This window comes from Trichogramma pretiosum, unplaced genomic scaffold, assembly GCF_000599845.2.
Source record: "Trichogramma pretiosum strain Unisexual culture from Peru unplaced genomic scaffold, Tpre_2.0 scaffold27, whole genome shotgun sequence".
Lineage (NCBI taxonomy): Eukaryota > Metazoa > Arthropoda > Insecta > Hymenoptera > Trichogrammatidae > Trichogramma > Trichogramma pretiosum.
Genome location: NW_019641694.1, coordinates 1,951,586 through 1,974,537, shown reverse-complemented (window position 1 = coordinate 1,974,537; position 22,952 = coordinate 1,951,586). Strand labels below are relative to the sequence as shown.

At 41.8% G+C, this 22,952-nt stretch overlaps 2 protein-coding genes across 14 annotated transcripts; one reads left to right on the top strand and one right to left on the bottom strand.

The window, feature by feature from the left end:
* Positions 1–942: 942 nt before the first annotated feature.
* On the top strand, positions 943–9,206 carry LOC106660558 (PDZ and LIM domain protein 3). Of its 6 annotated transcripts, none has more exons than XM_014383568.2 (9): positions 943–1,320; positions 1,724–1,902; positions 2,343–2,505; positions 4,981–5,136; positions 5,428–5,478; positions 6,241–6,329; positions 7,940–8,087; positions 8,209–8,238; positions 8,390–9,206. In XM_014383568.2, the coding sequence occupies exons 1-9, from the start codon at positions 1,207–1,209 to the stop codon at positions 8,480–8,482; spliced, it is 1,023 nt and encodes a 340-aa protein (XP_014239054.1). In that variant the 5' UTR covers positions 943–1,206; the 3' UTR covers positions 8,483–9,206. The 6 variants fall into 6 exon arrangements, with proteins under 6 accessions (XP_014239054.1, XP_014239053.1, XP_014239057.1 ...); XM_014383567.2 differs by having other exon boundaries at positions 8,209–8,259; XM_014383571.2 differs by having other exon boundaries at positions 944–1,320; positions 1,724–1,794; positions 8,209–8,259.
* A 103-nt stretch (positions 9,207–9,309) lies between these two features.
* LOC106660556 (2-oxoglutarate dehydrogenase, mitochondrial) lies at positions 9,310–21,710 on the bottom strand. 8 transcript variants are annotated; one of them, XM_014383559.2, is made up of 13 exons: positions 21,264–21,710; positions 18,612–18,869; positions 18,332–18,532; positions 16,149–16,251; positions 15,549–15,614; positions 14,380–14,635; positions 13,847–14,081; positions 13,589–13,768; positions 12,536–13,505; positions 11,803–12,416; positions 11,572–11,726; positions 10,917–11,042; positions 9,310–10,800 (listed from the first exon to the last, which is right to left on the bottom strand). In XM_014383559.2, the coding sequence occupies exons 2-13, from the start codon at positions 18,861–18,863 to the stop codon at positions 10,701–10,703; spliced, it is 3,258 nt and encodes a 1,085-aa protein (XP_014239045.1). In that variant the 5' UTR covers positions 18,864–18,869; positions 21,264–21,710; the 3' UTR covers positions 9,310–10,700. The 8 variants fall into 8 exon arrangements, with proteins under 8 accessions (XP_014239045.1, XP_014239046.1, XP_014239047.1 ...); XM_014383560.2 differs by lacking the exon at positions 21,264–21,710 and adding an exon at positions 19,932–20,395; XM_014383561.2 differs by lacking the exon at positions 21,264–21,710 and adding an exon at positions 19,210–19,604.
* Positions 21,711–22,952: the final 1,242 nt, after the last annotated feature.

Sequence of the window (22,952 nt, the reverse complement as noted above, 5' to 3'; positions counted from 1 at the left end):
CTATCTCTATTTTCTATCTTTCTCTCTCTCACTTTTGATGGAGGCGATCGGATCGAAGCAATGCTAGTCCGAGTGCAGCGACTGCAGATCGATTCTCGGAGCGGCTCCGCCATCCCTCTCTGCACTGCGCCGAGTGTCGTCGCGATTTCGTCCCGTCCTACCCGCACCGAGTACTTACCATTTCCATCCAACGACGCGTGCTTCTATACCAATACTAATAAGGGAATTTCGGCGCCACCTCCTGTCCAGCCTTTGAGCAGCAAAACGAAGCTGCGGCACAGCTGCGATCGACCTTCGACTCACCTAGGACTCGACAGCGACTCTCCCGTCCAACGATAGCAAGCAAGGCAGAATAGCTCACCATGCCGCTGAGATTTCGCATCGTCAATTATTTCGAGACCTACGTGAGTATCGCAGCGAGCTGTGCCCAAGTGTGTGTTGCGCCCTTCGGTGTACCATCGTCGAATGTAAGCGCGTTCGTTGAGTTCGAAGAGCAACGACAGCCGTATGCGCTGCTTCAGTGAGACGATCGATTTTCGAGGCTCGTCGAACGATCGTCGCTCGACGCAGCGTATAGCGAGCAAAAAGGTACACGTGGAAAAAAGCTCGAAACGAGGTTGCGATTCGAAAGGCGACAACGAGTCGCGCCAGTCGAACTACTGCACACGCTAGCCGAACCTTATTCCGCATCGATCGATGCACAAAACGATCGATATGGCTCGAATCGGTACTCGAGCCACTTGCGTCGTCGTCGGAGCTCGGCTGTATTTTCGCTATATAGCCACGTGCGCGCGTGTGTACGCAGAGGGACGGAGGGAGCGAGAAGAGCGAGGAGAGCGAGGAGAGGGAGACAATGAGAAGCCGCTGCCAATAGTAAAACCAGGCCAGATTTCGCACTGGTCCGATGCGAATGTTGAGCTCGGCGAGCAGAAGGCCGAGTCGCGGAGGTGCAGGCGAGCTGCTCTATACGGCCTATTACTATTACTAGTCGATCGACTCTCTCGTCGCGTTGGAATCGTAGCTGCGCTCTTCGTTCGCCCAAGCTGCCTGCCTTTTGTTTTGCTAGCCTCAGTTTATCCGAGTGTGCGATTATCGGCTCGATTCGAGGGTGATTTCGTGAGCTGTCGGCTCGTTGGACCTCGTAAGCTTTTTTCCCTCTTAGGCTCCCCTCCTCCGTCGGAGTAAATACTCGTCCTCTTCGTCGCCATGACGAAGCGTCACTCGGTCACGGTCGAGCTTAAGAGGCCCGGCTGTCACGTGGCTTGGGGCATCAGCATCGCCGGTGGATCTGATTTGGGCACTCCTTTGATCGTCACCCGTGTAAGTCTCGATTTTTCTCAATCTCTTTTCGTGTCGTCGTGCTGTTATCCCGCGAGCTTTACGATTCAGCCTCAAAATTAATGAACGATTGAACGGGCTGAGCGTGTAAGCGCGTATCCGCGAGGCTGGCTGCGGCCGTCCGATCGGGCCTGGCCAGGCTACGACCTCGTCGTACGCTCGGCTGTATCGACTACGAGCAACCCAATAGAGCTACTATTGCGCCGCGTTATTGCGTCTCGAGCTTGGATCGTTTCATTTATAATACTGCGAGTCGTGTGTACGAATGCCCATTGTGACTCTGATATACATGTGTGCGTGCGATATACGCAAGCATCGGTGGGTCAAAGTCGCAGCCATGAAACGAATGCGGTGTAATGGACGCGTGTCTATTTGTCTGTTGCAGTCTGAGAACGAGCAGTTGCAGAAGGGTGACGTGATCAAGAAGATCGACGAGTACGACGTACGAGACTTGAGGCATGTAGACGCCCAGACATTACTCCAAAACACTTGCTGCGTTAAGCTGGCCATCGAGAGGTCGGCTAATCACAATTGTACCTTTGTCTCGAGATTAGACGAATCATGGTCATTATCGGCTTCAGACATTCCTTCATTTTGTAGCGCAGGTCGTGGTCGGGTCGTCGTCGGGAGCACCTAATTGCAACGCGTATCGGTCATTCGTCGTTGCGATCGCGGCGGCCACGCGCACAGCTCGACAGAGGGCATAAAAAGCCGGAAGCCGCGTAAACGGGAGTCCCCGAGGAGGCTCGACACAAGTCGCTCGACTCGAACTCCTCGACGATAGCCAAGTCGAGGCTCGGATGCGCGCTAAAATTGCACCAAAGTCGTGTCGTTGCACGCTCGTACCGGCCGCGCAATCGATCGAACGGCACGCGCCGATTGCACCAGCGAGACTCGATCTTTCGTTACCAGCTATTATCATACGTAAACACGAAATTAGGTCAATTGCGCGTCTATCGTCTATGTCATCGCATTAATCTTTTTGCCTACTGTACGACACGCAGGCCCAAGAGTCAGCAGTGCCCGGCGTTACTGCCCAAGAGCCCGATATCTGCGCCCCAACCCATCGACATACCGGAATATCAGCGAATATTTTCACCGAGCCAGTTCAACCCAGCCCACGAGCATCTGGACGAGGTGCGCGAGGAGCGATACTACCTATCCCAGGTTGGTCCAGCTGCCCTCGATTGTCTGAATAATTTTTTGAATAATCGGCTTCGAACAGCGACTCGGAACTCTAATTGCACCGGTCGAAAGCAACGGCGTTGCTGCAAGTTCAAGGTCGCGGCTGCTTACGCTTCTCCTTCTCGACGCGCGCCAGCTAGCGCCGCGAATAATAACGCAGGCGTATATATACGCCGCCGCTCGTGCAACTTGCCTCGAGCTTCTATAAGCGGTCCGCGCAACGAGTTACGTCGTTCGAGTCGTTTGCTCGTGTCTGCTACATAAACACGAGCTCCGCTCTCTATCGGAAATTGTATTTGCTTTTTCAACGTGCCACAGGCAAAAGGTCAAATTGCACATGGCTACTATTAACAGCTCTGTGAGCTCATTTTTTTCAAGTCTGTTTTTTATTCGCTTTTCATCGCGCGCCATTAGCTCGAATAAATATAAAATTTTTATTTTCGAGCTTCTCCGACATTTGCCGTGACACGCATTGATCGAATCTTACTACTTGCAAAAGAAAGAGAGTCGAAGCACGCATTTTACAAGAATACCCTATTTGCGCCAAAGTCATATTCCACCGAAGAGCGAAGCTGGCGAAAGCTGCGCGCAGATCGGAAAAACGCGTGAGATAAGCTGCCAGAATCGTCGGACGGGCAAAGACCAAGAGAGAGAGAGAGAGAGAGAGAAAGGGAGGTATATAGAGGGGAGTCGCGAACTGTCAGACGCGCTAGCCGCGATGACGCGCGACCAATCGTGGGAGGTGCGTATGCGAGCTTCCAAACGCGGATCCTTGGAGCAGCGCTGGCTCCACCGCGCGACTCCCGAGACGCGCGAGCTTTAGTACGTTTCTCGTCGATCGTAGCACTCGGACACTCGGAGCTGTTTTTTTTTTTTTTTTCGTCGCGTGTATCTTTTCGCGCTCCCACGGAATCCCGAGCCGCGACCAACGTCGATCTGTGTGCCAAGTTCAGCCAGTGCGATACAGTGCGCCGCCGAGTCCAGTCGAGGCGAACATGACTTTCTACAGGAGATCCCACACGGCCGAATACGAGCCCTTCCCGGCTCCGCGTAGTGGACCAAGCAACGAAAAAGAAGCCGCCGTCTACTGGGTAGATATATAAACATACGCAGCTTCATACGCATAAATGACGTTTTGCAGCGAGCGTCGAATTTCGACGTAGCTTTTGAGTTGTTCACTCGTGATCGAACGCAAGCGCCAATTCGGATGCATCGAAATTGGATTCGCTGCAGAGCGACTATAAATCGTCGGTGCGCTGCTCGAAGTTGAAGCGAATCGATGATCGGCGATCGGGAGGAGGCGAGGCGCGTTCGATGGTTGGGTCGTTGATCGGCTACGCGTCGGAAGCAACGAGCTGCAGCGCTGTTCTCTTTCTGCGCAGCTTTATCCGCCAGCGGCAGCTGATTTACCGCGAGCAGTTCCGAAGCTTTCGCTATTTTCGTTGGGTAAATCTGGGTTATTCAAACACGCGTAGTGCTCGCGGCAAAGGCCAGTCGCTCGTCCGCGCGCGTATCCTATATCTATCAGTCAACGGGCCGTCGCCGCGTAAGGCGGGCAAAATCGAGCGTGCCGAGAGAGACGCGACTTTTTTTCTTCGCGCGAGCTTCGACCTTGAATCGCGATAGTTCACACGCCCCGAGCGGCGGATAAAAGCTCCGTGGCTCTCGAATAACTCGCTCGAGCGAACAAAAGCGAGCCGCTTCTACGCGACTGCGCTTGTTCGCGGAAATGTCGGGACGCGCTGCGCTTTTGACGTCTCTGCCATCCACCTCACGAGCTGGCAGCTGCTGCAGCAGATGTCACTGAAATAGCTAGCTGCAACGTCAAAAGCGCAGCGCAAACCTCATCCGCGCCAACATTTCCGACAAATAAAGTCAACAATTTTAGAAAAGACTCGAAGAATGAGCCGCGAACAAGACGCATGAGTTGCCCTTTTGAGCTACGCCCCACCCACCCGCGCACGCTCGCGTTTGATTGCGCGAATCGAAAAAACTGCCTCGAGAACGGCTCGTCGCGCGTTATTACAGTTGGGAAATTTGTCAAAAAACGGGAGCAGATAGAGGTGCGGCGCAGCTCTGGCCCGTTTTATTTTCAGCCAGCGCTGAAAAAGCCGCTACACGCTATATTAATTGGAACGATGGATGATGAAGCGTCGTTCGCGCGTCGAGGCATGATGAAGCGTCGTTCCACTTTGATGGGCTTTTCCATGGCTTTGTCTCGAACCCTGAAAAAAATCGCGAAAAATTCGTTTCGTGTGTCATTAAACCTGAAAATTCACAAAGCCGCAGAATATTTGTTTTTTTTTATACAGCAGATTTAAGATTGTATTTTTATGTCATGTGAAACGAATTTTCCACGATGAAGTAGATTGGTCTCATTAGTATAGGCCATTTGAAAACCTACCGCGTACATGAAAAATCGGTTATCGAAATAATTCGTGGATTAACTGGTTGCAGCCGTACCGCACGACGCCACTGGTCTTGCCTGGCGCCAAAATCAAGAAGGATGCCCCGCTGGGTGAATGCTATCTGCGACACCATCCCAACCCCATGGTTAGAGCGGCACCTCACCATTATGAGGTGGCGAACCCAGAGGTGGCCATGAAGCAGAAAGTACGTACATTCAAATATCAGATCACACCGGTTGTTCAAGAGCTTCGAATCGAGCCCTAAAGGATCTGTCACGAGTCGCTTGTTGTCAAAAAAAAGAGCAAAAAAGTGAAATCCACGATTAGAATTATAAGTGCTAGGTGTAGAGCGCGTTTTTGTTTTCCAAAAATGTCTCCTTTATTCACACTCTACGCACGCTACCTACAAAATCAAAACAAAAATGCTCTTGATATATACTTGAAGCGAACATTGTACTATATTCCTTTATTACATATGTTTCATAAATTGTACTAGGTGGCAGACACTGTAATTCAACGAGTTTTCAGTCCCAACGATTTACCAAAGGTTTGCAAAGTCAATCACTCGCTGAATAAACGCTGCGCTTCATTTTCGAATCGCTTTTCGCTTTTTAACGAGAATAATAATCGCTTACGCAACCGTAATAATTCTATATTCACTCAAATATTACAATAATAACTGCAATACACACACACGCTGAAATGTCACTATGATTCTCTCTCAAAGAGCCAAACTAAATCATTTGGGATGGCTTCAGCTGCAACATTTCATTGAGAATACATATATATTTATTTTTAGCTCGCTTTCGAACTATTCAAAGTTTAAGCTCGTTATACTTGGCTTTCAAGAGCAAAAATTTACAATTTATCGAATTTTACATTGGATTAAATAGGTGTGTAACTACTACAATCATTGTATTTTTATAAAATTTTAATCGATATTGATTCAATTGCCATGAACATGCGGCCAAGTATCAAGTAATCGACAAAAAGTTTTGTAACAACTTCATCGTTATTCGCATTTGGTTTTTTTTGTTCATTTAAAATAATAATATTATAATATTGATGGTAATAATAATAGAAATAATAACAATGGTAATCGATCAACAATAAATTCCGTGTTATTTCAAGTAAAACTAAACGAAGAGTGGATTTGAGTTTTTTTCTACATCAAATGATTCAAATTTATATACTTTTGTGCATGTATAAACATGTTACACATACATATAATATATATTTAAGATTAATGAATAAGCATTCGAAAGCTAATGGAAGAAAATATCCGCATACATGATGTTTTTCTCGGCAGGTCGTAAGCAAGCAATTCAATTCGCCGATCGGTCTCTACTCAGAGCAAAATATAGCAGACACTATAAAATGTCAGGCCTCGGCCATACCGTAAGTAATCGCATATAAAAAGAAAAAATCTATTATAGTCAACTCAGTATCACGTTTTTCATATGGCATTCATATACATATCATCTGCACGTAATTATCACCACATAAGCGCCTCATTATCATTACTCACAACGAACTGGCGGCTAAAATTATTATTTATGCACAAGCGAAAATTCGCCTGAACGTATAAGCACAGCCACGAGACACGTTGATCAATCAAACGAACGTAAGAATAGCACAGCATTCATCATCATAATACCACGGCCATGGCATTCAGTTCATTGTACTTTTTTCTCTGACTTTGTTGCTTGAAATTTTTTGTGGCTTACTTTTGTTACTTACTTGCTTATTAATAGATTCATTCAATCGCGATTAATTCCAAACACTCTGGAAAAATATTGCCAATGGTATGAAATTACAGGCACGTTTTGATATCAGTGGGCAGGATTATCATCGGGTTAACTTTTTTGGCATCAACTTTATTGAACTCGTTAATGTTTGCACATATGAAGCGGTGTTAAAAAAAATCATATGGCTTGCGAACGGAGCGCGTGAACAGAGCAATTTTCTAAATCGTCTCAATTACAGACACCGATGGATAAACAGACAACAGCAAAAATCATAACAACAAACACTGCGACAGTTACAATTGAATTAAAAGAAAACAGTAACCGTGACCGACGAATGTTGTTGTATGATTGCAGCATTTTTATAGACTTTTCCTTTCTAAAACAGAAACGGGAAATCGAAGAGCAAGCGAGAATTATGAAAGAACAAGCGCGTCAATCTGCTGCGAAGAACGTTTGGCGGCAATTTAACAGGCCCCAGTAACAAATCTAAAACTCGAAATTCATCCCAAGACCTTGACATATCACTCAACACTCATAGACAAACTTGGAATTCCTTCAGAGCGCGCGCGTGGCTGCTTAATAATCAATGCTTCCGACTGACACATCCATTCTTTGGCCCATCGTTATTTTGAAGGAAACCTCGAAGTATCATTAAATTTTCTGTCATCCCGTATCGCGTGCGCGCGCGATCCTCCATCCGAAAAAAGCGTCGCTGAAGCGCTTGAACGATCTTATGACCGAATCATCCGATTCGATTCGCGCAGTCTTCGAAACTGCCACGAATGGAACAAAACGAAAACGACTGATAGTAGTGATAAAGGTAAAAAAAGGAGGAAATAGCATGGATCGGTAACATTTGTCCCGTGGTAAAGCTCATACGCACCCTAACTGAAATACCTAACAGAAGCCGCTTGGAGACTGATTTTTCGCTGCTACTGCTTACCGCTAATTGCTTCAGGAGTAGTTCAACGAGTCAAGGTAATCACGGCGTTTTAAAATGCTCAACGCATCCTCTGAACCCTTACCGCATACGCATATCATTTACTTACAAAGCTAACATGGCGTGCGGCTTGAGTGACAATTGTAACACGTAAACATGTAGCCTGTCATGTACTCACTCATTGGCAGCGCCTATGTTTTCATATGCTTTCATCTCGTCAATTAGCACTGTGATGCTCATTACCAAATAAATTAACAACATTTGAGAAGATATCCATGTGAATTATCCGAATATAAATCGAATCGATCGAATGAACGCAGCAAAAAGCCAGCCAAGTGGGACCCGAACTTGAGTGAGACTTACAAGGTTCTACAAGAGGAGGACTACAACGATCAGAGAGCTCAAAAAGTCAGCCAGCCGACGCGCCAGGGACTCTTCTCGCCGGCTCAAAGGCCCAGACAAAACCAAGTAAGAGTCCCACTTGCCTAATCAGTGCGGGGCACTTATGCTTCCTTGTCCAAAAGCTCGGACATTTAATTCATCGCAACTAGTATCGATTATAATGACCTCGTATTGAATTTCATTACAGCCCAGTTCATTCCGGCCCAAGAGTCCCATCGTAAGTAACCCGTACTATACTGTAAGTGTCGTTTCTTTATCTCTTTCTCTGTACTTTCTCACCTTTACCGTATTTGCACGATTTCTTTTCTCTTCGTGGATCGTAATCGAACTTGCGAGTAAACTGTTTCCTGTGGGGCTGCTCGTTACAGGTGAACGTGGTGGATAACGACGGCGAGACGATTCACCAGAGCAGCAGCTTCAAAAGGATCATGTACACCGTGCTTGGAGAAACCGAGTACTAAAAGGGACCGTTGTATACCTCGTCGGCGAGCCCTCCAAGTCCGATCGACTGACGATGATATAAACATACAATACATATATTTTCATGTACACATATTATAAATTGCAACGTCCTTTCGAGACGATCGAGCTCAACGCGCGACTTCACTCTCCAGTCCAGTCCGTTCACTTTCTGCCTTTTCAAAGTAAAACGAAGCAAATAAACTTTAAATTTTCAATGAGCGATTGCATTTGATTCGCTTACTTTTGCTCGAATTAGACTGACGCTTTGCAAACGGACTTGTTGGATTCGAATTTTGCCGAGCCATTTTACTCATATACTGTATATTTTTATTGTTGCAAACTGCGTATACGACCTAAGAAGAGATTTTATTTTTCCACCAGCTACTTTAAAATGATTATCCTTCTATAGATAAATTCTATTTTCTATGCATATATTTATACAAATCGTTAGCGTTAATACGAACACCTTTTTCATATTGTAGTGCTTCGTTCTTCTTTCTAAACGAATATGCATGTGTTTAATGTAAAGTTATACACATGAAACATGCTTTATCGATTATATATCTGTTCAATTATTTGAGCTTATGAAATTAAATTGCTTAGTCAAGCCACGAAACAAATGTTCGGGTCCATGCACGCATGTGCGCTCACGTGCCTACCAACGAACCAAGATGTACTCTGAAGATTTAACGACAATTATTTTAAATAAATGAGTTTATCTGATCGGCTGTTTTTTATTTTTCTCGTACTTAATGTTTAATTTTGAATCGTCTTGATGTGGGAGCGATTGGTGTTAAGGATATTTATTTTTTATAATAAAAAATTGTTTCATGGTGAAAGAATTAATTTAATATAAGACTGAATATTCTCTACAATTATCAAGTGCACTGTAAATCATTTTGCTTAGCCAATGAAATATAATTTTGTAACTAATTTTTATACAATATTCAGCACCGCACAAAAAATTTAATCTTGTTTTACACATAAGTAAAAGTTACATTATTGCACACGGTCATTTTCCACATTTTTTTCTTAATGTTGGGAAAAAATACACCTACGTGCGTAATAATCATCACCAAAATCTCATGCCAGAACATACAATTTTTCTATTTTAAATTATTTAACTAAAGTCAATTGTTTTTTAACTTAAATATTCATGTTTACATAAATATATATATATATATGCCGTAAGTTGCCAGTTTCGGGTCGTTCTATCAAGTCTGATCCCGCCAGAAATAACCAACGACCAGCTGGCGAAGCGCCATTGCATTCCTGCTTTTACGAATTAATTCATTAGACTATTTATTTTTTGACAATTCTAAGTAAAAGTCAGTTGAACTCAACGAAAAACGTATTCATCATAAAACGTTTACCAGAATTCTTGCTGGAGAAATACTTTATTTCAGTAGATGACGCGAAGAGATGAATATAAATTATATAACTTACAGTAAAAACGTCATCAGTTCTTCCGTCATTTTACTGTACATACAAACGAGCTATCGAAATACAGATACACGCACACTCATACACACCCACGCACGTCAACATCGTCATTAGTAATAGTAACCGTAGTGACAATACTTAGCAGGTGCTAATGTACGAAGTACTCTCGCGGAGAGATAATCGTTTGACGTTCTTGGTTTTAAAACGGTTCTGCGCCTAAGTACGCATTTTAAAATAATCATAACACGACTTTTAATTAATCATTTTGAGTTACAGAATCTGATAACAAGCACCTTATTTTGCTCATCTTACAAATTCAGCTTTTTAAGATTAAAATAATACTATGGTTATAAAATTGTATCGCATATCACGACAATTGCTTTACTAGAGACACAAATCAAATACATCTGATATGAAATTTTACTTTAAACGCATAGAATGAGAACGCTTCATTTTTGTGTTTTTTTGCTCTTATTTAAATGTGACAGCTATGAAATCACCGACACTTTATGGTGCGGCGAATCACAACATATTCATCAATTGTTACTTTCATTAAAAATTAGTGATTTTACAGGCGTCTTTCGTTGGTTCGTTCTATTACTTTAACTCTTGTGGTGACGTCGATAAACTTGTTTGCAAGGCATCATTGAGAATAAATTAATTTATGATGAGTATCACTGGGATGCTTGATATAATTCAAATGTAGTTGGCGCAGTCGTTTATCTTTTACAATCATTAAAACAGAATTGGTAAAATTGAATAATCTAGTTTTTTTTACAAATTTAGTGAGTCATCCAAGAGCTGTTTCAGTTCTCTGAGATGCTGCATTTTGCTGCCAGTTGCTGGCGATGCTGCTACAGGACGGCCAGCGTACCTATAAATAAAAAAAAGAAGATTTTTCTTTGTTCAATGCAACAACGAGAATAACGCAACTATTTGGAAATAGAACAATTTCGGTGATTCGATGAAGGCTATAAACCACAGAATTACCTAAGTGTTCGTTCTAGAGTTTCTGATGATTCTTTCGAATCGGATACTGAAGAGGTGTTTGTCTTTTGGGATGAAGAGAAGAGGCTACTCAACCATCCTTCATTGTTTTCACTTGCGCTCGGTTTACTGCAACACGGCCCAAATTTTTCCCACAAATTTATTATAGAACCCCCGATTTCTACTCATTACAATATTTACAAGAAAGTTCACACAAAAACGTAAAAATATATCTGATGGCGTCCACAATCAATCTGTTAAAGCACGTGAAGCGATTTTTTAAATGTAGCGCTAGTTTTTCAACTCGTCGTGTCCGATGCATATGAAACTGGGAAAAAATCTATCGAAACACGTACATAAAACATTTTACCAGCCCCATACGCACCGATCAAGACGAATTTAAAAAGTATGGAAACATAAAACAATGTCCCGGGGTAGCGCTCCATCTTATCGATCGAGGACGTTGTCATCTATATCAGTCGTAAAAACAAGGGCCGTACTCACAGTAAACATGAGAAATAATGTGAACGTGGTGTAACATATATCTCACTACGATCGAGTCAAAAATAATGACTACTCAACATGATAATGCAAAGTATAACGCATAAAGAGCAAAATTCGTTAAAACTATTTGAAATTAATAATTTTTTGAACTTACGTTACTGTTCGAGATCCAGTGAGTGCCGTTTGGAATCTAGGTTGGCAATAGCCCCATGCACCTTGATTCTTGTGTTCTTCTTGAGACCAAACTAGCTCAGCGTTAGGGTATTTGGCACACTCTTTTTTCACCAAATCGAAGGGGAACGGAGAAATCTGAATTTAATCATGAAAATTATATTAGCTCAAGCGTTGTAAAATTCTTATAATTATTGTATCGATTCGATTGTACCTGTTCTACCCTGGTAATAGCTATAGAGTCGTCCAATTTTCTTTCAGCTCGAGCCTTCTTCAAATCATAGTAAACTTTACCGGTACAGAAAATAAGTCTTTTAACGTTATCGGGATTCTCAGCGGCAATTCCTTCCTCTGGAATAATCCTAAGGAATTCTGTTCCTTCCAACATCAGATCGAAGCTAGAGCGTGCTTCTGGGTGTCGCAGAAGCGACTTGGGTGACATAATGATAAGAGGTTTACGGAAAGGTAAAGCAATTTGTCTGCGCAGAATATGGAAGAGATTTGCCGGTGTCGTGCAGTTTGCTACAATCCAATTAATATCATGAAGTTGGCGAACGGCAAATTCTTCGCTTTCAGGTGGGAAATAATCGGGATCATCAGCTGACATTTGCAAGAATCTCTCGAGACGGGCGCTTGAGTGCTCAGGACCCATTCCTTCGAGGCCGTGAGGTTGAAGCATAACGAGACCAGATTGTCGAACCCACTTGGCTTGACCACTGCTTATGAACTGATCTATGATGCACTGAGCAGTATTGTTGAAGTCACCAAACTGAGCTTCCCAAATAACCAAAGCATTTGGATTGGTCATTGAGTATCCCAGTTCGAAACCTGCAATAATGCAACAATAATGTTTTTAAGTGATTTCATCGTTCATCAAGATCGCACGAGTAAAAATTAAAATGAGAGAAAAATTGCGAAGAAGACGAAAGCAAAGGTTTAAAACTTACCGAGTACGCCATATTCGGACAAGGAACTGTTGCAAACTGTGTAAGGAGCTTGGTCCGGGTATAGATAATTCAGTGGTCTATACGTGGCTTTGTCAACATTCTGATGGTGTAAAACGTGATGTCTGTGAGAGAAAGTGCCTCTTTCAACGTCCTGACCAGATAGCCTAACGTGTATACCTTCTTTGAGAAGAGAACCAAAAGCCATAGCTTCTCCGAGGGCCCAATCGATTTGTCGTGACTCGACCATTTCCATGCGCGCCTTGAGGATACGTTCAATACCTTTGTGAACGACGAATTCGGCGGCATTGGGTGGTGGCGACGAAAACCTCTTACCGATATGAACGAGCGTATCTTCCTTAATGCCGGTGGGCGACATTTTCAATGGGTCTTTGCCTTCAAAGAAGCCAGACCACGGCGAATCCAGCCAATCCTTGTATTTAATGTGAGTTTCTTGTTTAGCGTTGGAATAAGCTTCCTCGCAGATTTTATCGTATTTGTCATTGACCGCCTTGACTTCATCGGCGGTAACAGTGCCCTCTTCGATAAGTTTCTTTGCATATAGTTCAAATGCTGGTGGCGTTTTCTTAATCTTTCGGTACATAAGAGGCTGCGTGAACATCGGCTCATCGATCTCGTTGTGTCCGTTACGTCTATACGAGACAATGTCAATGACGCAGTCCTTGTGGAAGGTGGCTCGCCATTCAGCGGCAATCTTGCATACATGCATGACTGCCTCAGGATCGTCCGAATTAACGTGGAAAATAGGTGCATTGACGACGCGAGCGACATCGGTACAGTAAGGTGACGAGCGCGAATGTCTTGGATCGGTTGTGAAGCCTATTTGGTTGTTTACGACGATGTGAATGGTACCGTGAGTCGTATAGTCGGGCAGATCCGACAAGTGCATTGTCTCGAAGACAACACCTTGTCCGCAGAAGGCGGCGTCACCGTGCAGAAGCATCGACATGACCTAAAAATTTACAATCCAAATAGAATCGAGCTTCGTAAAGCTATGTGAACTGCCTCATCAAAAGTCAATTAAAAATGACTAACCTTTTTGCCTTCGCCATCTCCGCGATAGAACTGCTCCGCACGGGTCTTGCCTTGGACCACGGGGTCAACGGCCTCCAAGTGGGATGGATTGGCTACGACAGCCAAACGAATGTTTTTATTGGTCACCCGATTCAAACGTTCGATGTACGTGCCTAGATGGTATTTGACATCGCCAGAACCCTGCGTAAAAACAAGCAAGCACAAAATAAGTTAGATGCCTAGCACAGAAAAAAATCTACAAGTAATGTTTAAGCGTACGTCATCGGCGGCTTCAAGTCCAGCAAACTGCGTAAAGATTTGGTTCAAGGGTTTGCGGCAAACGTTAGCTAATACATTGAGTCGTCCTCTGTGTGGCATGCCCATAACAATTGACTCCACGCCCAGCTCAGTGGATTTGTCGATAATTTGTTTCATCGCCGGGATCAGGATTTCGCCGCCCTCGAGTCCGAAACGCTTCTCTGATGACCATTTACGTGCCAAGAAAGATTCAAACCTGCAAATCATCAATCGATCATCAGCATGTTAATTTTTCATATTTGTTTCCGAGAGAACTTGTGAAAAGCGTCCGATCGCATATATAGGGGCACACAAAGTCACGCGAGAATATTCGAGTCTCAGTTAAATACGCGGTGCGGTTATTTTTGTTTCTTCTCTCTGCGAGCTCACGCGTATCTGGCTCTAGCAGTAGTAGCTTTTTTTAAATGCGTAGCAGCCAAGGTCGGCACGCTCGAGAAAACAAACGTTGCCTTGCGCAAAAGTGAAATGAATAAATAGAATGAAAAAAAATTTACATGGTTGCGCGCGACAGACGAGCGAGGAGTAGTCTCTTGTCGTCGCTGGTCATCTCCATGACTCCAGGTGTTTCCATCTTTTGCCTTATCCAATTGCATTGTTCGAGTGAGTTGATGAACATGAACTCGACGCCGATATGTTGACAATAAGTTTGCTCGAGTCTCTTTAAAATTTCACGAAGCGGAAGAGATTTGTCTTTTCCACCGATGAAAGTAGTTGATGGAAGTTTAAACACTCGGTCCATATCCGATTCCTCTGTGTAAAAGCATGGATGGAAAATAAAGTGATTAAATCGTTCACTCTCTTATTTGTGGACTTTCAATGGTTTCAATCACTGACTTTTATAAGAAATAATGTATATATTTACATCCGTACACCTTTCATAGCTGAATAACATCATGATTTAGATTGTAAAACTAAATGCAAGCTTGACACTGATACTGAAAATAGTCCAATCGCACCTGTCGCACATGATCGATTCATCGTCAACTTTTCCAACACACACACACAAATTCATTCACTTTTGTCGTTTTTGTTTCGCATGCATTACTTACACGATTGTTAATTTCAATGACACGCGGGCGCAAACTCGCAAACTTACACATATGTATACCACAACGAGTTAGAAAAAAATCTCAAATTAACATAAGATAACGTGTAGTTAAAATTTTTAATCTTTCATGTGATGGTACAGGATAGTAACAGAGAGTGTAATGGAACTGGTCGAAAAAATTCGATAATATAAAAAAAATATGAAATTCACCGTAGTAGACGTTCGAAAGAATGAAAAATGGCGCTTTAAAAAAATGTGAATAACACAAAAAAACGAAACAAGCAATAACATGAAATGAGAAAAAACACCCCAAGTCTAATTACCTCAAAGTGTGGTGTAAGATTCATCTAAAAGATTATACGTTTTTTTCTGTTTAAAGATTTAGCTTTTTTTACTTACGATTCTTCAAATGTTTACAAGATTTTGAGAAGTAGCTTATGTAATATATATTCTTGACCCAACAATTGACATAGCAAATTATTTAACCAAGCACCCAGAGCTACAAACTTCTTTTACCAAAAATACAATAAGAGATTTTTTAAAACCCAGATATCAATGAAAGCTTTATGCTTTTCTGCAGAATTTTCAGCTAATGTGGCAAAAACTAATACATACTCTGTGTAAGTGCAGCTACTCGATTTCGAAGGTCCTGGGTATAAGTAGTTCGAGGACCGTTCCTGTCTGTGAGAACATGATTAGAATTGCGACGATTCGACTGCATTACGAATTAACCGATCGACTTTTTTTTCAACTCTCAAAAAGTTTACCGACGAACGCAATTTTTGCGAAGACAATAAATGCCGTCTCAATAAATGGTCGTTAACGAAAAAAAATAAAGTTGTGAAAAATCAAAAATCATGATTATCGGAACGGAATATAAAATAGAAGATGCATATAGGTATAATTTAACGTTAGGCGATGGAAATAAAAGAAAAAAAATCGAGCGGGACGAATATCAATAATGATTGACACTCTTTCGTTGATGGACAAACTCATTTAAATAAACATAATGTATTGAATTCATACACAGCTCTGTTTATGATGCATGTCCGGGATAAATTTTTTTTTGGTTAAAATTTGTTCAAGCAACGAAAGATTGACTTCATCATCAACTTTAAAGAGTGTAAAGTTGAAAAATGAACGCTACGTTTATGAATATCTCAAAAATTTCATAATTAATAGTATAAGCCTCAATTTATTTTTATTCGAGCTTACCAAATGAGTAATAATTATAGAGCAACTCTTGTGGATGCCTGTCATCGAGATCGGCTGCGTTGATTCCCAGTGGATCCAATTTTGCGATATGATGACCACGAATCTGTTAAATTTTAAGCCCTTTGTCTTTCAACCTCTACTCTTTTCAACTTTACTTATTTTTTGAATAATACATTTAATAACGTTTCATTAAACTTGAATTTTACGTGTAAATCGAGTGATATCTAACAGCGAATTGATTTATCAAGTTTTTTAGCAAAAAATAAGTACATTAAAAATTAAAACATTTCCATTTCTATTAGATATCTACTTCATAGTAATGTCTTTGCTCTGTTTCGTCATCTTCAGTACAGGTAATTATTTATCAACTCAGTTTTCATCTACCTAACACCTCCCATTAATCTGAAATACTTACAAAGAAGCAGAGTGTAAGTGAATTACTTCAGCTTCGAATAATCGTGCAATGATTAATATACTCATGCGATTCATGCAACGCAAGCAAGACAACAAGCAAAAGCTTTTCTCATACACACTCACACACACAATATGGTTTTAGCATTTAAATGAATACTTTTTTAAACTTGGCATTTAACAAAATTGATTGATGCAAAAAAAAAAGAAATGTGATGATTGATTCAAGTATAACTATATGTTAATTAAATATGAGGGAATTAAACCAAATGCTCTTCTCAAATTAATCATGATAATTCCTTGATAATTCAATGGTTATCTACTTATAAAATATATTAGAAATAAGTCTGTCAAAGAAATTAAGATAGAAATTTTCAGTATCAGTGATAAGATAGGTAAGAAAAGTTATAGTTTCTTTAATGATGTATACTGAGCAATGAAATACTGATGCAAAAAGTCATGTTTTTTGGAAATTAGATATGAAAAGATATGATAAGGCAAGTGAAGGTGTGATTGCATGAAATTTGTTGAAAGCAAATTGATTACATTAATCATGCCCATAAAAGAAATGAGATGATTATTTAGATTTGAATGAAATTTGATTTCAGCACCTTCACTGCAGTCCGTTTTTAATTTTTTCTGAAACATGAGACACAATTTCAAGCCTTACCAAGCATATATTGTCGTAGAACCTGTTCAGGAGAACCCTTGCGAGCTGCATAATGCGTGTGTATCAAATCAGTTCTCATTATACCCAATGGATCCAAATCAGCAACTAAGTGACCTCGAGCCTATATATATAAATGAACGAACACCCATAAAAATGTTACCCCTGTATTTTTTTAATGTTTTTTCTATGGTCTAAAAAAAAATTATTTTATACTCAGTGACCAATAATATGACACATGGTTGCGCAATCATTTGGTTAATCCTTGCATTTTATAACAATAAAAGCTCACTATTCACAAAAAATGAACAATTGAAAAATCATTCAAAACTACACACCATTTTGCTAACATGAAATAATAAACTGCAAGATAAAACGTGAATTTAATAGTATATGATGATAAATATTGATGGAATAACTTTTTATAGATAATTAAAAATTAAAATTTCTAATAACTTTTGTCCACATAGGACATTATAATGCCATGATTAAGAACTTTGAATTATGAGTTATGTACGTAGATATGTTTCAATATTGGTATCATGCAACAGCCAATTGCCACTGTTTTAAAGTCTTCAAAAATGGTGAAAAATAATTTAGTGTGTTGAAAATTCATGCCGCACTTAAGGCAGAAAAGGGATGTAGATTATGAGCATAAGCTTATTTTTTTAGGAAAGCAAGTTATTTGTAATCATGCTCTTCATAAGATATAGTTATTGTAAGTTTATTTCGATCCGTGACCTCAATATTGACTAAAAATTAAATTTTATATAAATTTGAAACAGAGTAAAACTTTATGGCAAAAGTCATGTAAATTTAAAATACATTGAAAAGCGGGAGGTGCTGGCTCTTAACCGTCCAAAAATACATAAAACAACAGATGTTTTATCATTCGTTACATTACAATTTCTAATTGATTATTGTTGTCTGTCTTGTACAGTAATTGAGGTTTCAGATTCAATAATAAGTAGCAGGCGCATAAATTGACCTTAGTCAACTAGAAATCTACATCACAAGTATATGTGATAGTACGCTTTTATCAGTCTTAAAGACATTTTTCATGATTGACTGTTATACAAACTTTAAGATCACAGCACTCTCTTACCTGATAAGATCGAATAATGGCTTGTACTGCTAAATGGTCATCAATAACTTTTTCACTTATGGGTGCATGACCCAGCTGCGATCCACCCAATGCTGGCATAATAGAACCAAGAGCTATTTCACTTCCTAATGATGGTGGAGCTTGATAAGCTAAACCAGGCCCAGCACCAGCAGTACTTTGTCGGAAGAAAGAATCCCAAGACTGTTAAAAAAAGTGTAACTATCTAAATTCCAGTAACTACTATTAATAAATAATATATTAATTGTCTTTCAATACATACAATATGTACACTAGTAGGATCTCGTAGCCAGGCATTGTACATTTCTTCCACATAGGAGCTAGTACTTCCATTCAAAAAAGGTTCCGAAGCTGCAGTGCTTTTTCGTCTACATAAATGTGCTGAAACCATTACTTGACTAGTCTTGGAAATTGGATCGCTGCTTCGCACGAGCCATGATGCAAATTTGACTGCCCCACAGACTTTTGGAGCCAGTGGGGTCAAAGTATGAAACGCTGCCCTTGCATTATACATATTTGCCTGAAAAGAGTCAATAATTGAAAAATAAGATAAGCTGCTTAATGAAAGCAAATGAAAAATATCTTGACATGAGCAAAACATTTGCTGTATTGCAAAACAGTCAGTGAAAACAATATTGAGGATGTGTATGAAGTAATGAATAATTATTTGAAAAGCTTTGTTTTATCTTTGCCAGACATGATTTTATCAATGTCTCAACGAATCAATTAGACATTGCATTAATCTATAAATACTCGCTGAAGACATCATTATATTGAAAAGTGATGTAGTGAAAATTTCTTTTGCTGGTATGTAAACAAACCGAGATTTTGATTCGAGTGTAAAAAAAGTACTAGCATACTTGTAGTCGCACTGTCTTGTTGAATTATGCAAACTTGTGTAATAGTTGTAGGCTGCGTCAATTTTTTTCTAAAATAAGCAACTGATTCCGAAATACTTGGATGTCACGCGCGAAGAACGATGATAACATTTGGGAAAAAATGACGGTAAGTATAGATGGACGATCAGCTCAAGTCAGCAAATATACCAAGCGTTATACACACGGCCGATGGTGGGCTAATTTGGATGGCAATTACGAATACGAACTATATATATCGAATCGACTGCAAAAGCAGAGAGGGAGGGAAAACCTGCGTGAGTCGTGAAAGTGCACCTGAGTCACGACGACGCGAGACTCGAGCAAAACTGTATGCGCGCGTGTATAAGTTACAGATGTGTGTATGGATATACGCACAGAGTCGCTGCATTGAAGTCTGGCGGTGTGGGTGTACAGAACAGAAAACTTAAAGCAGTTAGTAGAGAGTTGCTTGCGCGCGCACAAGCGTTACGACGACAACTCGGCGCTAGTTAGTTGGCAGGCCAACTGCTCTAAAAGAAACGAGAACGATAGAGTGTAGACGGCGCGAAAAAACCATGTGACTATAGTGACACACTTTTACGCGTCTCGGTGCAACTTTTTGCCGCGTTCGTCTGCTGACTGCTGAGCACACAAACCGATTGCAGTCAGAGCAATTACGTTGCATCGCAAAAAATGAGGAAGAGACGGCCTATGCGTTTCTGTACCTGCTCAAGTGCTCAATGCTGCGTATCGTGAATGCTATGTGGCCGTGTCGTAAATGCTGTTACTCGTGCGGATGTAGGCTGCTTGGCGACTGCGGAACACGAGCTCTCGGGTCTCGGACGAGAGGCACGTTTTACGCTGCACTAGTGCTGCCTGTACAATTGCCGCCGAAACGTCGAATGAACGCAGACGATATCTGCACGCGGTGGTGGCGGTGGCGTCGACAAGCTATACCCACGAGGAATGCGCGCGCGCGACTCGGGACTCTGGCTGCTGGCAATGGGCTTTATCTTGACTTTTTATGGCGCATTATACCTATATACCTATATAGTTATGGCTGCGTCAATGAGATAATCATCCAATATTTCAAGCGCAACGTATGAATCAAACTGACTATTCGATTTTGTTCATCACTGAACTCGTGCATATAGCGTCGACTAGAAATTTCGGCCGAGTCGCAATTGAGCCGGTAATCGCCTGAACCGAAGAACTAATTATAGTCTCGATAGTCGATACACTCGATCGCGAATCATCCCTCACTAATGATTTTGCTGTCGAGAGGTACGCATCAAGAGTTGAATGAAATTGCACCCGAGTTTTCGAAGAGGGATCGACACCTCAGTTTTAGCTTAACGTCATATACCTCGCGTACCCGTCGTAAGTCGTTACACAACACTGCTCGCGCGGATGACTGTCGTGACTATAGATACACGTTCCTATATACTGATTCGTGTGTACATACAGCGAGAGAGGGAGAGATAGAGACCTATATAAATAGGCACATTCGTAAGCAACAAAAAAAAAAGTTGTAGCCAGCTAAATTGATAATGTAAGCGTCGATAAAAGAGAAGGAAAAAAGTGCGAGACGTAAAAAGGATTGACAAAGGTCGATTGGGCTCTGAATTCGCAATTCGACTGCTTATACTGCTAACAGCATGTGGTGCGCGGGGCTGATGGGTGCAGTCAAGAGGAGCACTATTAAGTCGCGCATGAAGGAAAATTTGTCATTATGACGTTTTTTATTTACTCGCGCATAATCTGCAACCCGACTGAAGCCTGATGAGCCGGACGGATGGAGGTGTCGCTTTATTATACAGTTAGTGACGAGATCTCGCCCGAGGAAACCCACTGATTTTTTGGTTAGTTCGCGGATTTTACATAACTACAGAATTTCTATGTGCGGGTTAATGGAAGGGAGGGGAAGAGAGAATCGCTGACGACACTCTCACTGTAAAAAGCTACCTTGTAGCAGTAAGTATTATAAAAGTTGGAGTATGCGAGATGACGAAGAAGGAAGGACGATCTCTCGAGAGCGGCTGCAAAGTTTCGCTTACCCTGCTTGATGCCTTTGGCTAATTTAGCTGACCGATGTATCTGCGTAAAGTCGTTAATTTCTCGCTCTTTCCGAAGCGAATGTTCGAACGTGTATTTCGTGACGTGCTGTGTCGACCGCACTGGCGGACGTCGATTATCGCGTGGACAACGTCACAGGTGACTCCCGTGACTGTCGATAAAATGTACTGCGTCGGCTGTCGTCTCGTCGATCGTCGTCGTACTGAATACTAGACGACGCTATAGCCAGTGTGAAAGCTGTGCGCCCGGCCGCGCTTGAAATTGGCACTCGCTGCGATGCTGCTTCTCCCGCTATAACGCCTCGACCAACTCGAACTGGTATATATACGTATATATATCTCGCGCACAAGCCACAGCCCACCCGATGACACACATCGACTCGAATACGTTGCAGCTACGCTCAAACTCTATACCTGCTAAAGCAGTTTCAGCAATTATTTTGTTCTGCAAGAGCTGCAGACTGCTCGTGGAGAAAGCTAACGCGAGGGCAGTGAGTTACCTTGGCGGTCGCCAACTTTTATTATACCTGTAATTTTATCGACGGTCGATCGTCTAAACTGCACTGCTCGATGCATTACACAACTCGCAACTTGCGACCTCTGGTGAGTAGCTGAAAGAAACGAAAATTTTTGAAAATGCCGTTTTGGCCTTTTACATTCAACAGACAGTTTTTTTTCAAATTTCGAATATATTTTTGAGCACGAGATTATTATACAGATATGTAAGATTGTGTCGCACAAATAATTCTCTTCTTAAATGGCTGGGTTGCAAATATGAAAAAATAAGAGTCAAGTAATGAAGTTAAATTCTGGTTCCGATTTTCAGCTATAAGTGCTATTATAATTTGAATCGATGTTTCGAGTAATTTCGGAGTGAGACTGCTCAAATGTATAGCGTCGGTCGAAGAGGACAATCGCGTGGACATACGGCTCGAATGAATTGAAAAAAAGATTCGATCGAAGCGAGGTTTACGGGGTCTCTTGGCGGCTCGAGTCGGCACGCGTATTGAGCGCGATCGTGACGTTGGCCAAATCAGCCTAACGGAGCCTACGTCGATCGTCGCGACACTTACTGCAATTTGTGCAGCTACATGTCGGAGCATTGCGCTCATGGCTCCGAGACAGAACAGATGTCAGCTGGAGCAGTTGTTCGTGTGCCCAGAATGACATAAGGTCTCGGTCGGTCATTATCAATAAATTTACCCACTTTTAGCTTTCCTATATGTATCGGGTCTACATCGCCTTGTTGACGTTTTTGCCGTCATCATCAATATCAACAATCCATCAATGAGTATAATATGCAGTTGCGACAATCATCTCATGATTCGATAGCCCGCCAATTGTCTGAAATTAATCATGGAAAATCGAGTATTTCTTTCGGCCAAGTATTATCATTGTAAAGCGTTCAAGTAGTTCAGAACTATCGCCACTCCGAGAAGCCGGTACGAGGCCGGTTGGCAGGATTAAAACGTACATTTGGATGGTGGTCTATAGTCATGATGCGTGGGTGGGGGAGGATTCTTCTCTCAGGCTCGCTCTTCCGTCTTTTTTTCATAAACGCGCGAGCTTCAGTGAGAGGCCCATAGTGAGAGGCATACGCACATAGAAGCTACGAGCACGTGTAGATGGAGTTATATCTATCTATAGGCGAACAGCGAATATTGCGGGTGG

Excerpts from the sequence above, each read along its gene's own strand:
- LOC106660556 (XM_014383559.2), bottom strand. The coding sequence starts at position 18,863 with ATGTATAATGCAAGGGCAGCGTTTCATACTTTGACCCCACTGGCTCCA. Across the intron at positions 15,615-16,148 it reads CTATAATTATTACTCATTTG|ACAGGAACGGTCCTCGAACT; the intron begins GTAAGCTCGAAT and ends ATGTTCTCACAG. Across the intron at positions 13,769-13,846 it reads GACTTGAAGCCGCCGATGAC|GGTTCTGGCGATGTCAAATA; the intron begins GTACGCTTAAAC and ends GTTTTTACGCAG.
- LOC106660558 (XM_014383567.2), top strand. The coding sequence starts at position 1,207 with ATGACGAAGCGTCACTCGGTCACGGTCGAGCTTAAGAGGCCCGGCTGT. Across the intron at positions 1,321-1,723 it reads CTCCTTTGATCGTCACCCGT|TCTGAGAACGAGCAGTTGCA; the intron begins GTAAGTCTCGAT and ends TGTCTGTTGCAG. Across the intron at positions 8,260-8,389 it reads TAAGTAACCCGTACTATACT|GTGAACGTGGTGGATAACGA; the intron begins GTAAGTGTCGTT and ends TGCTCGTTACAG.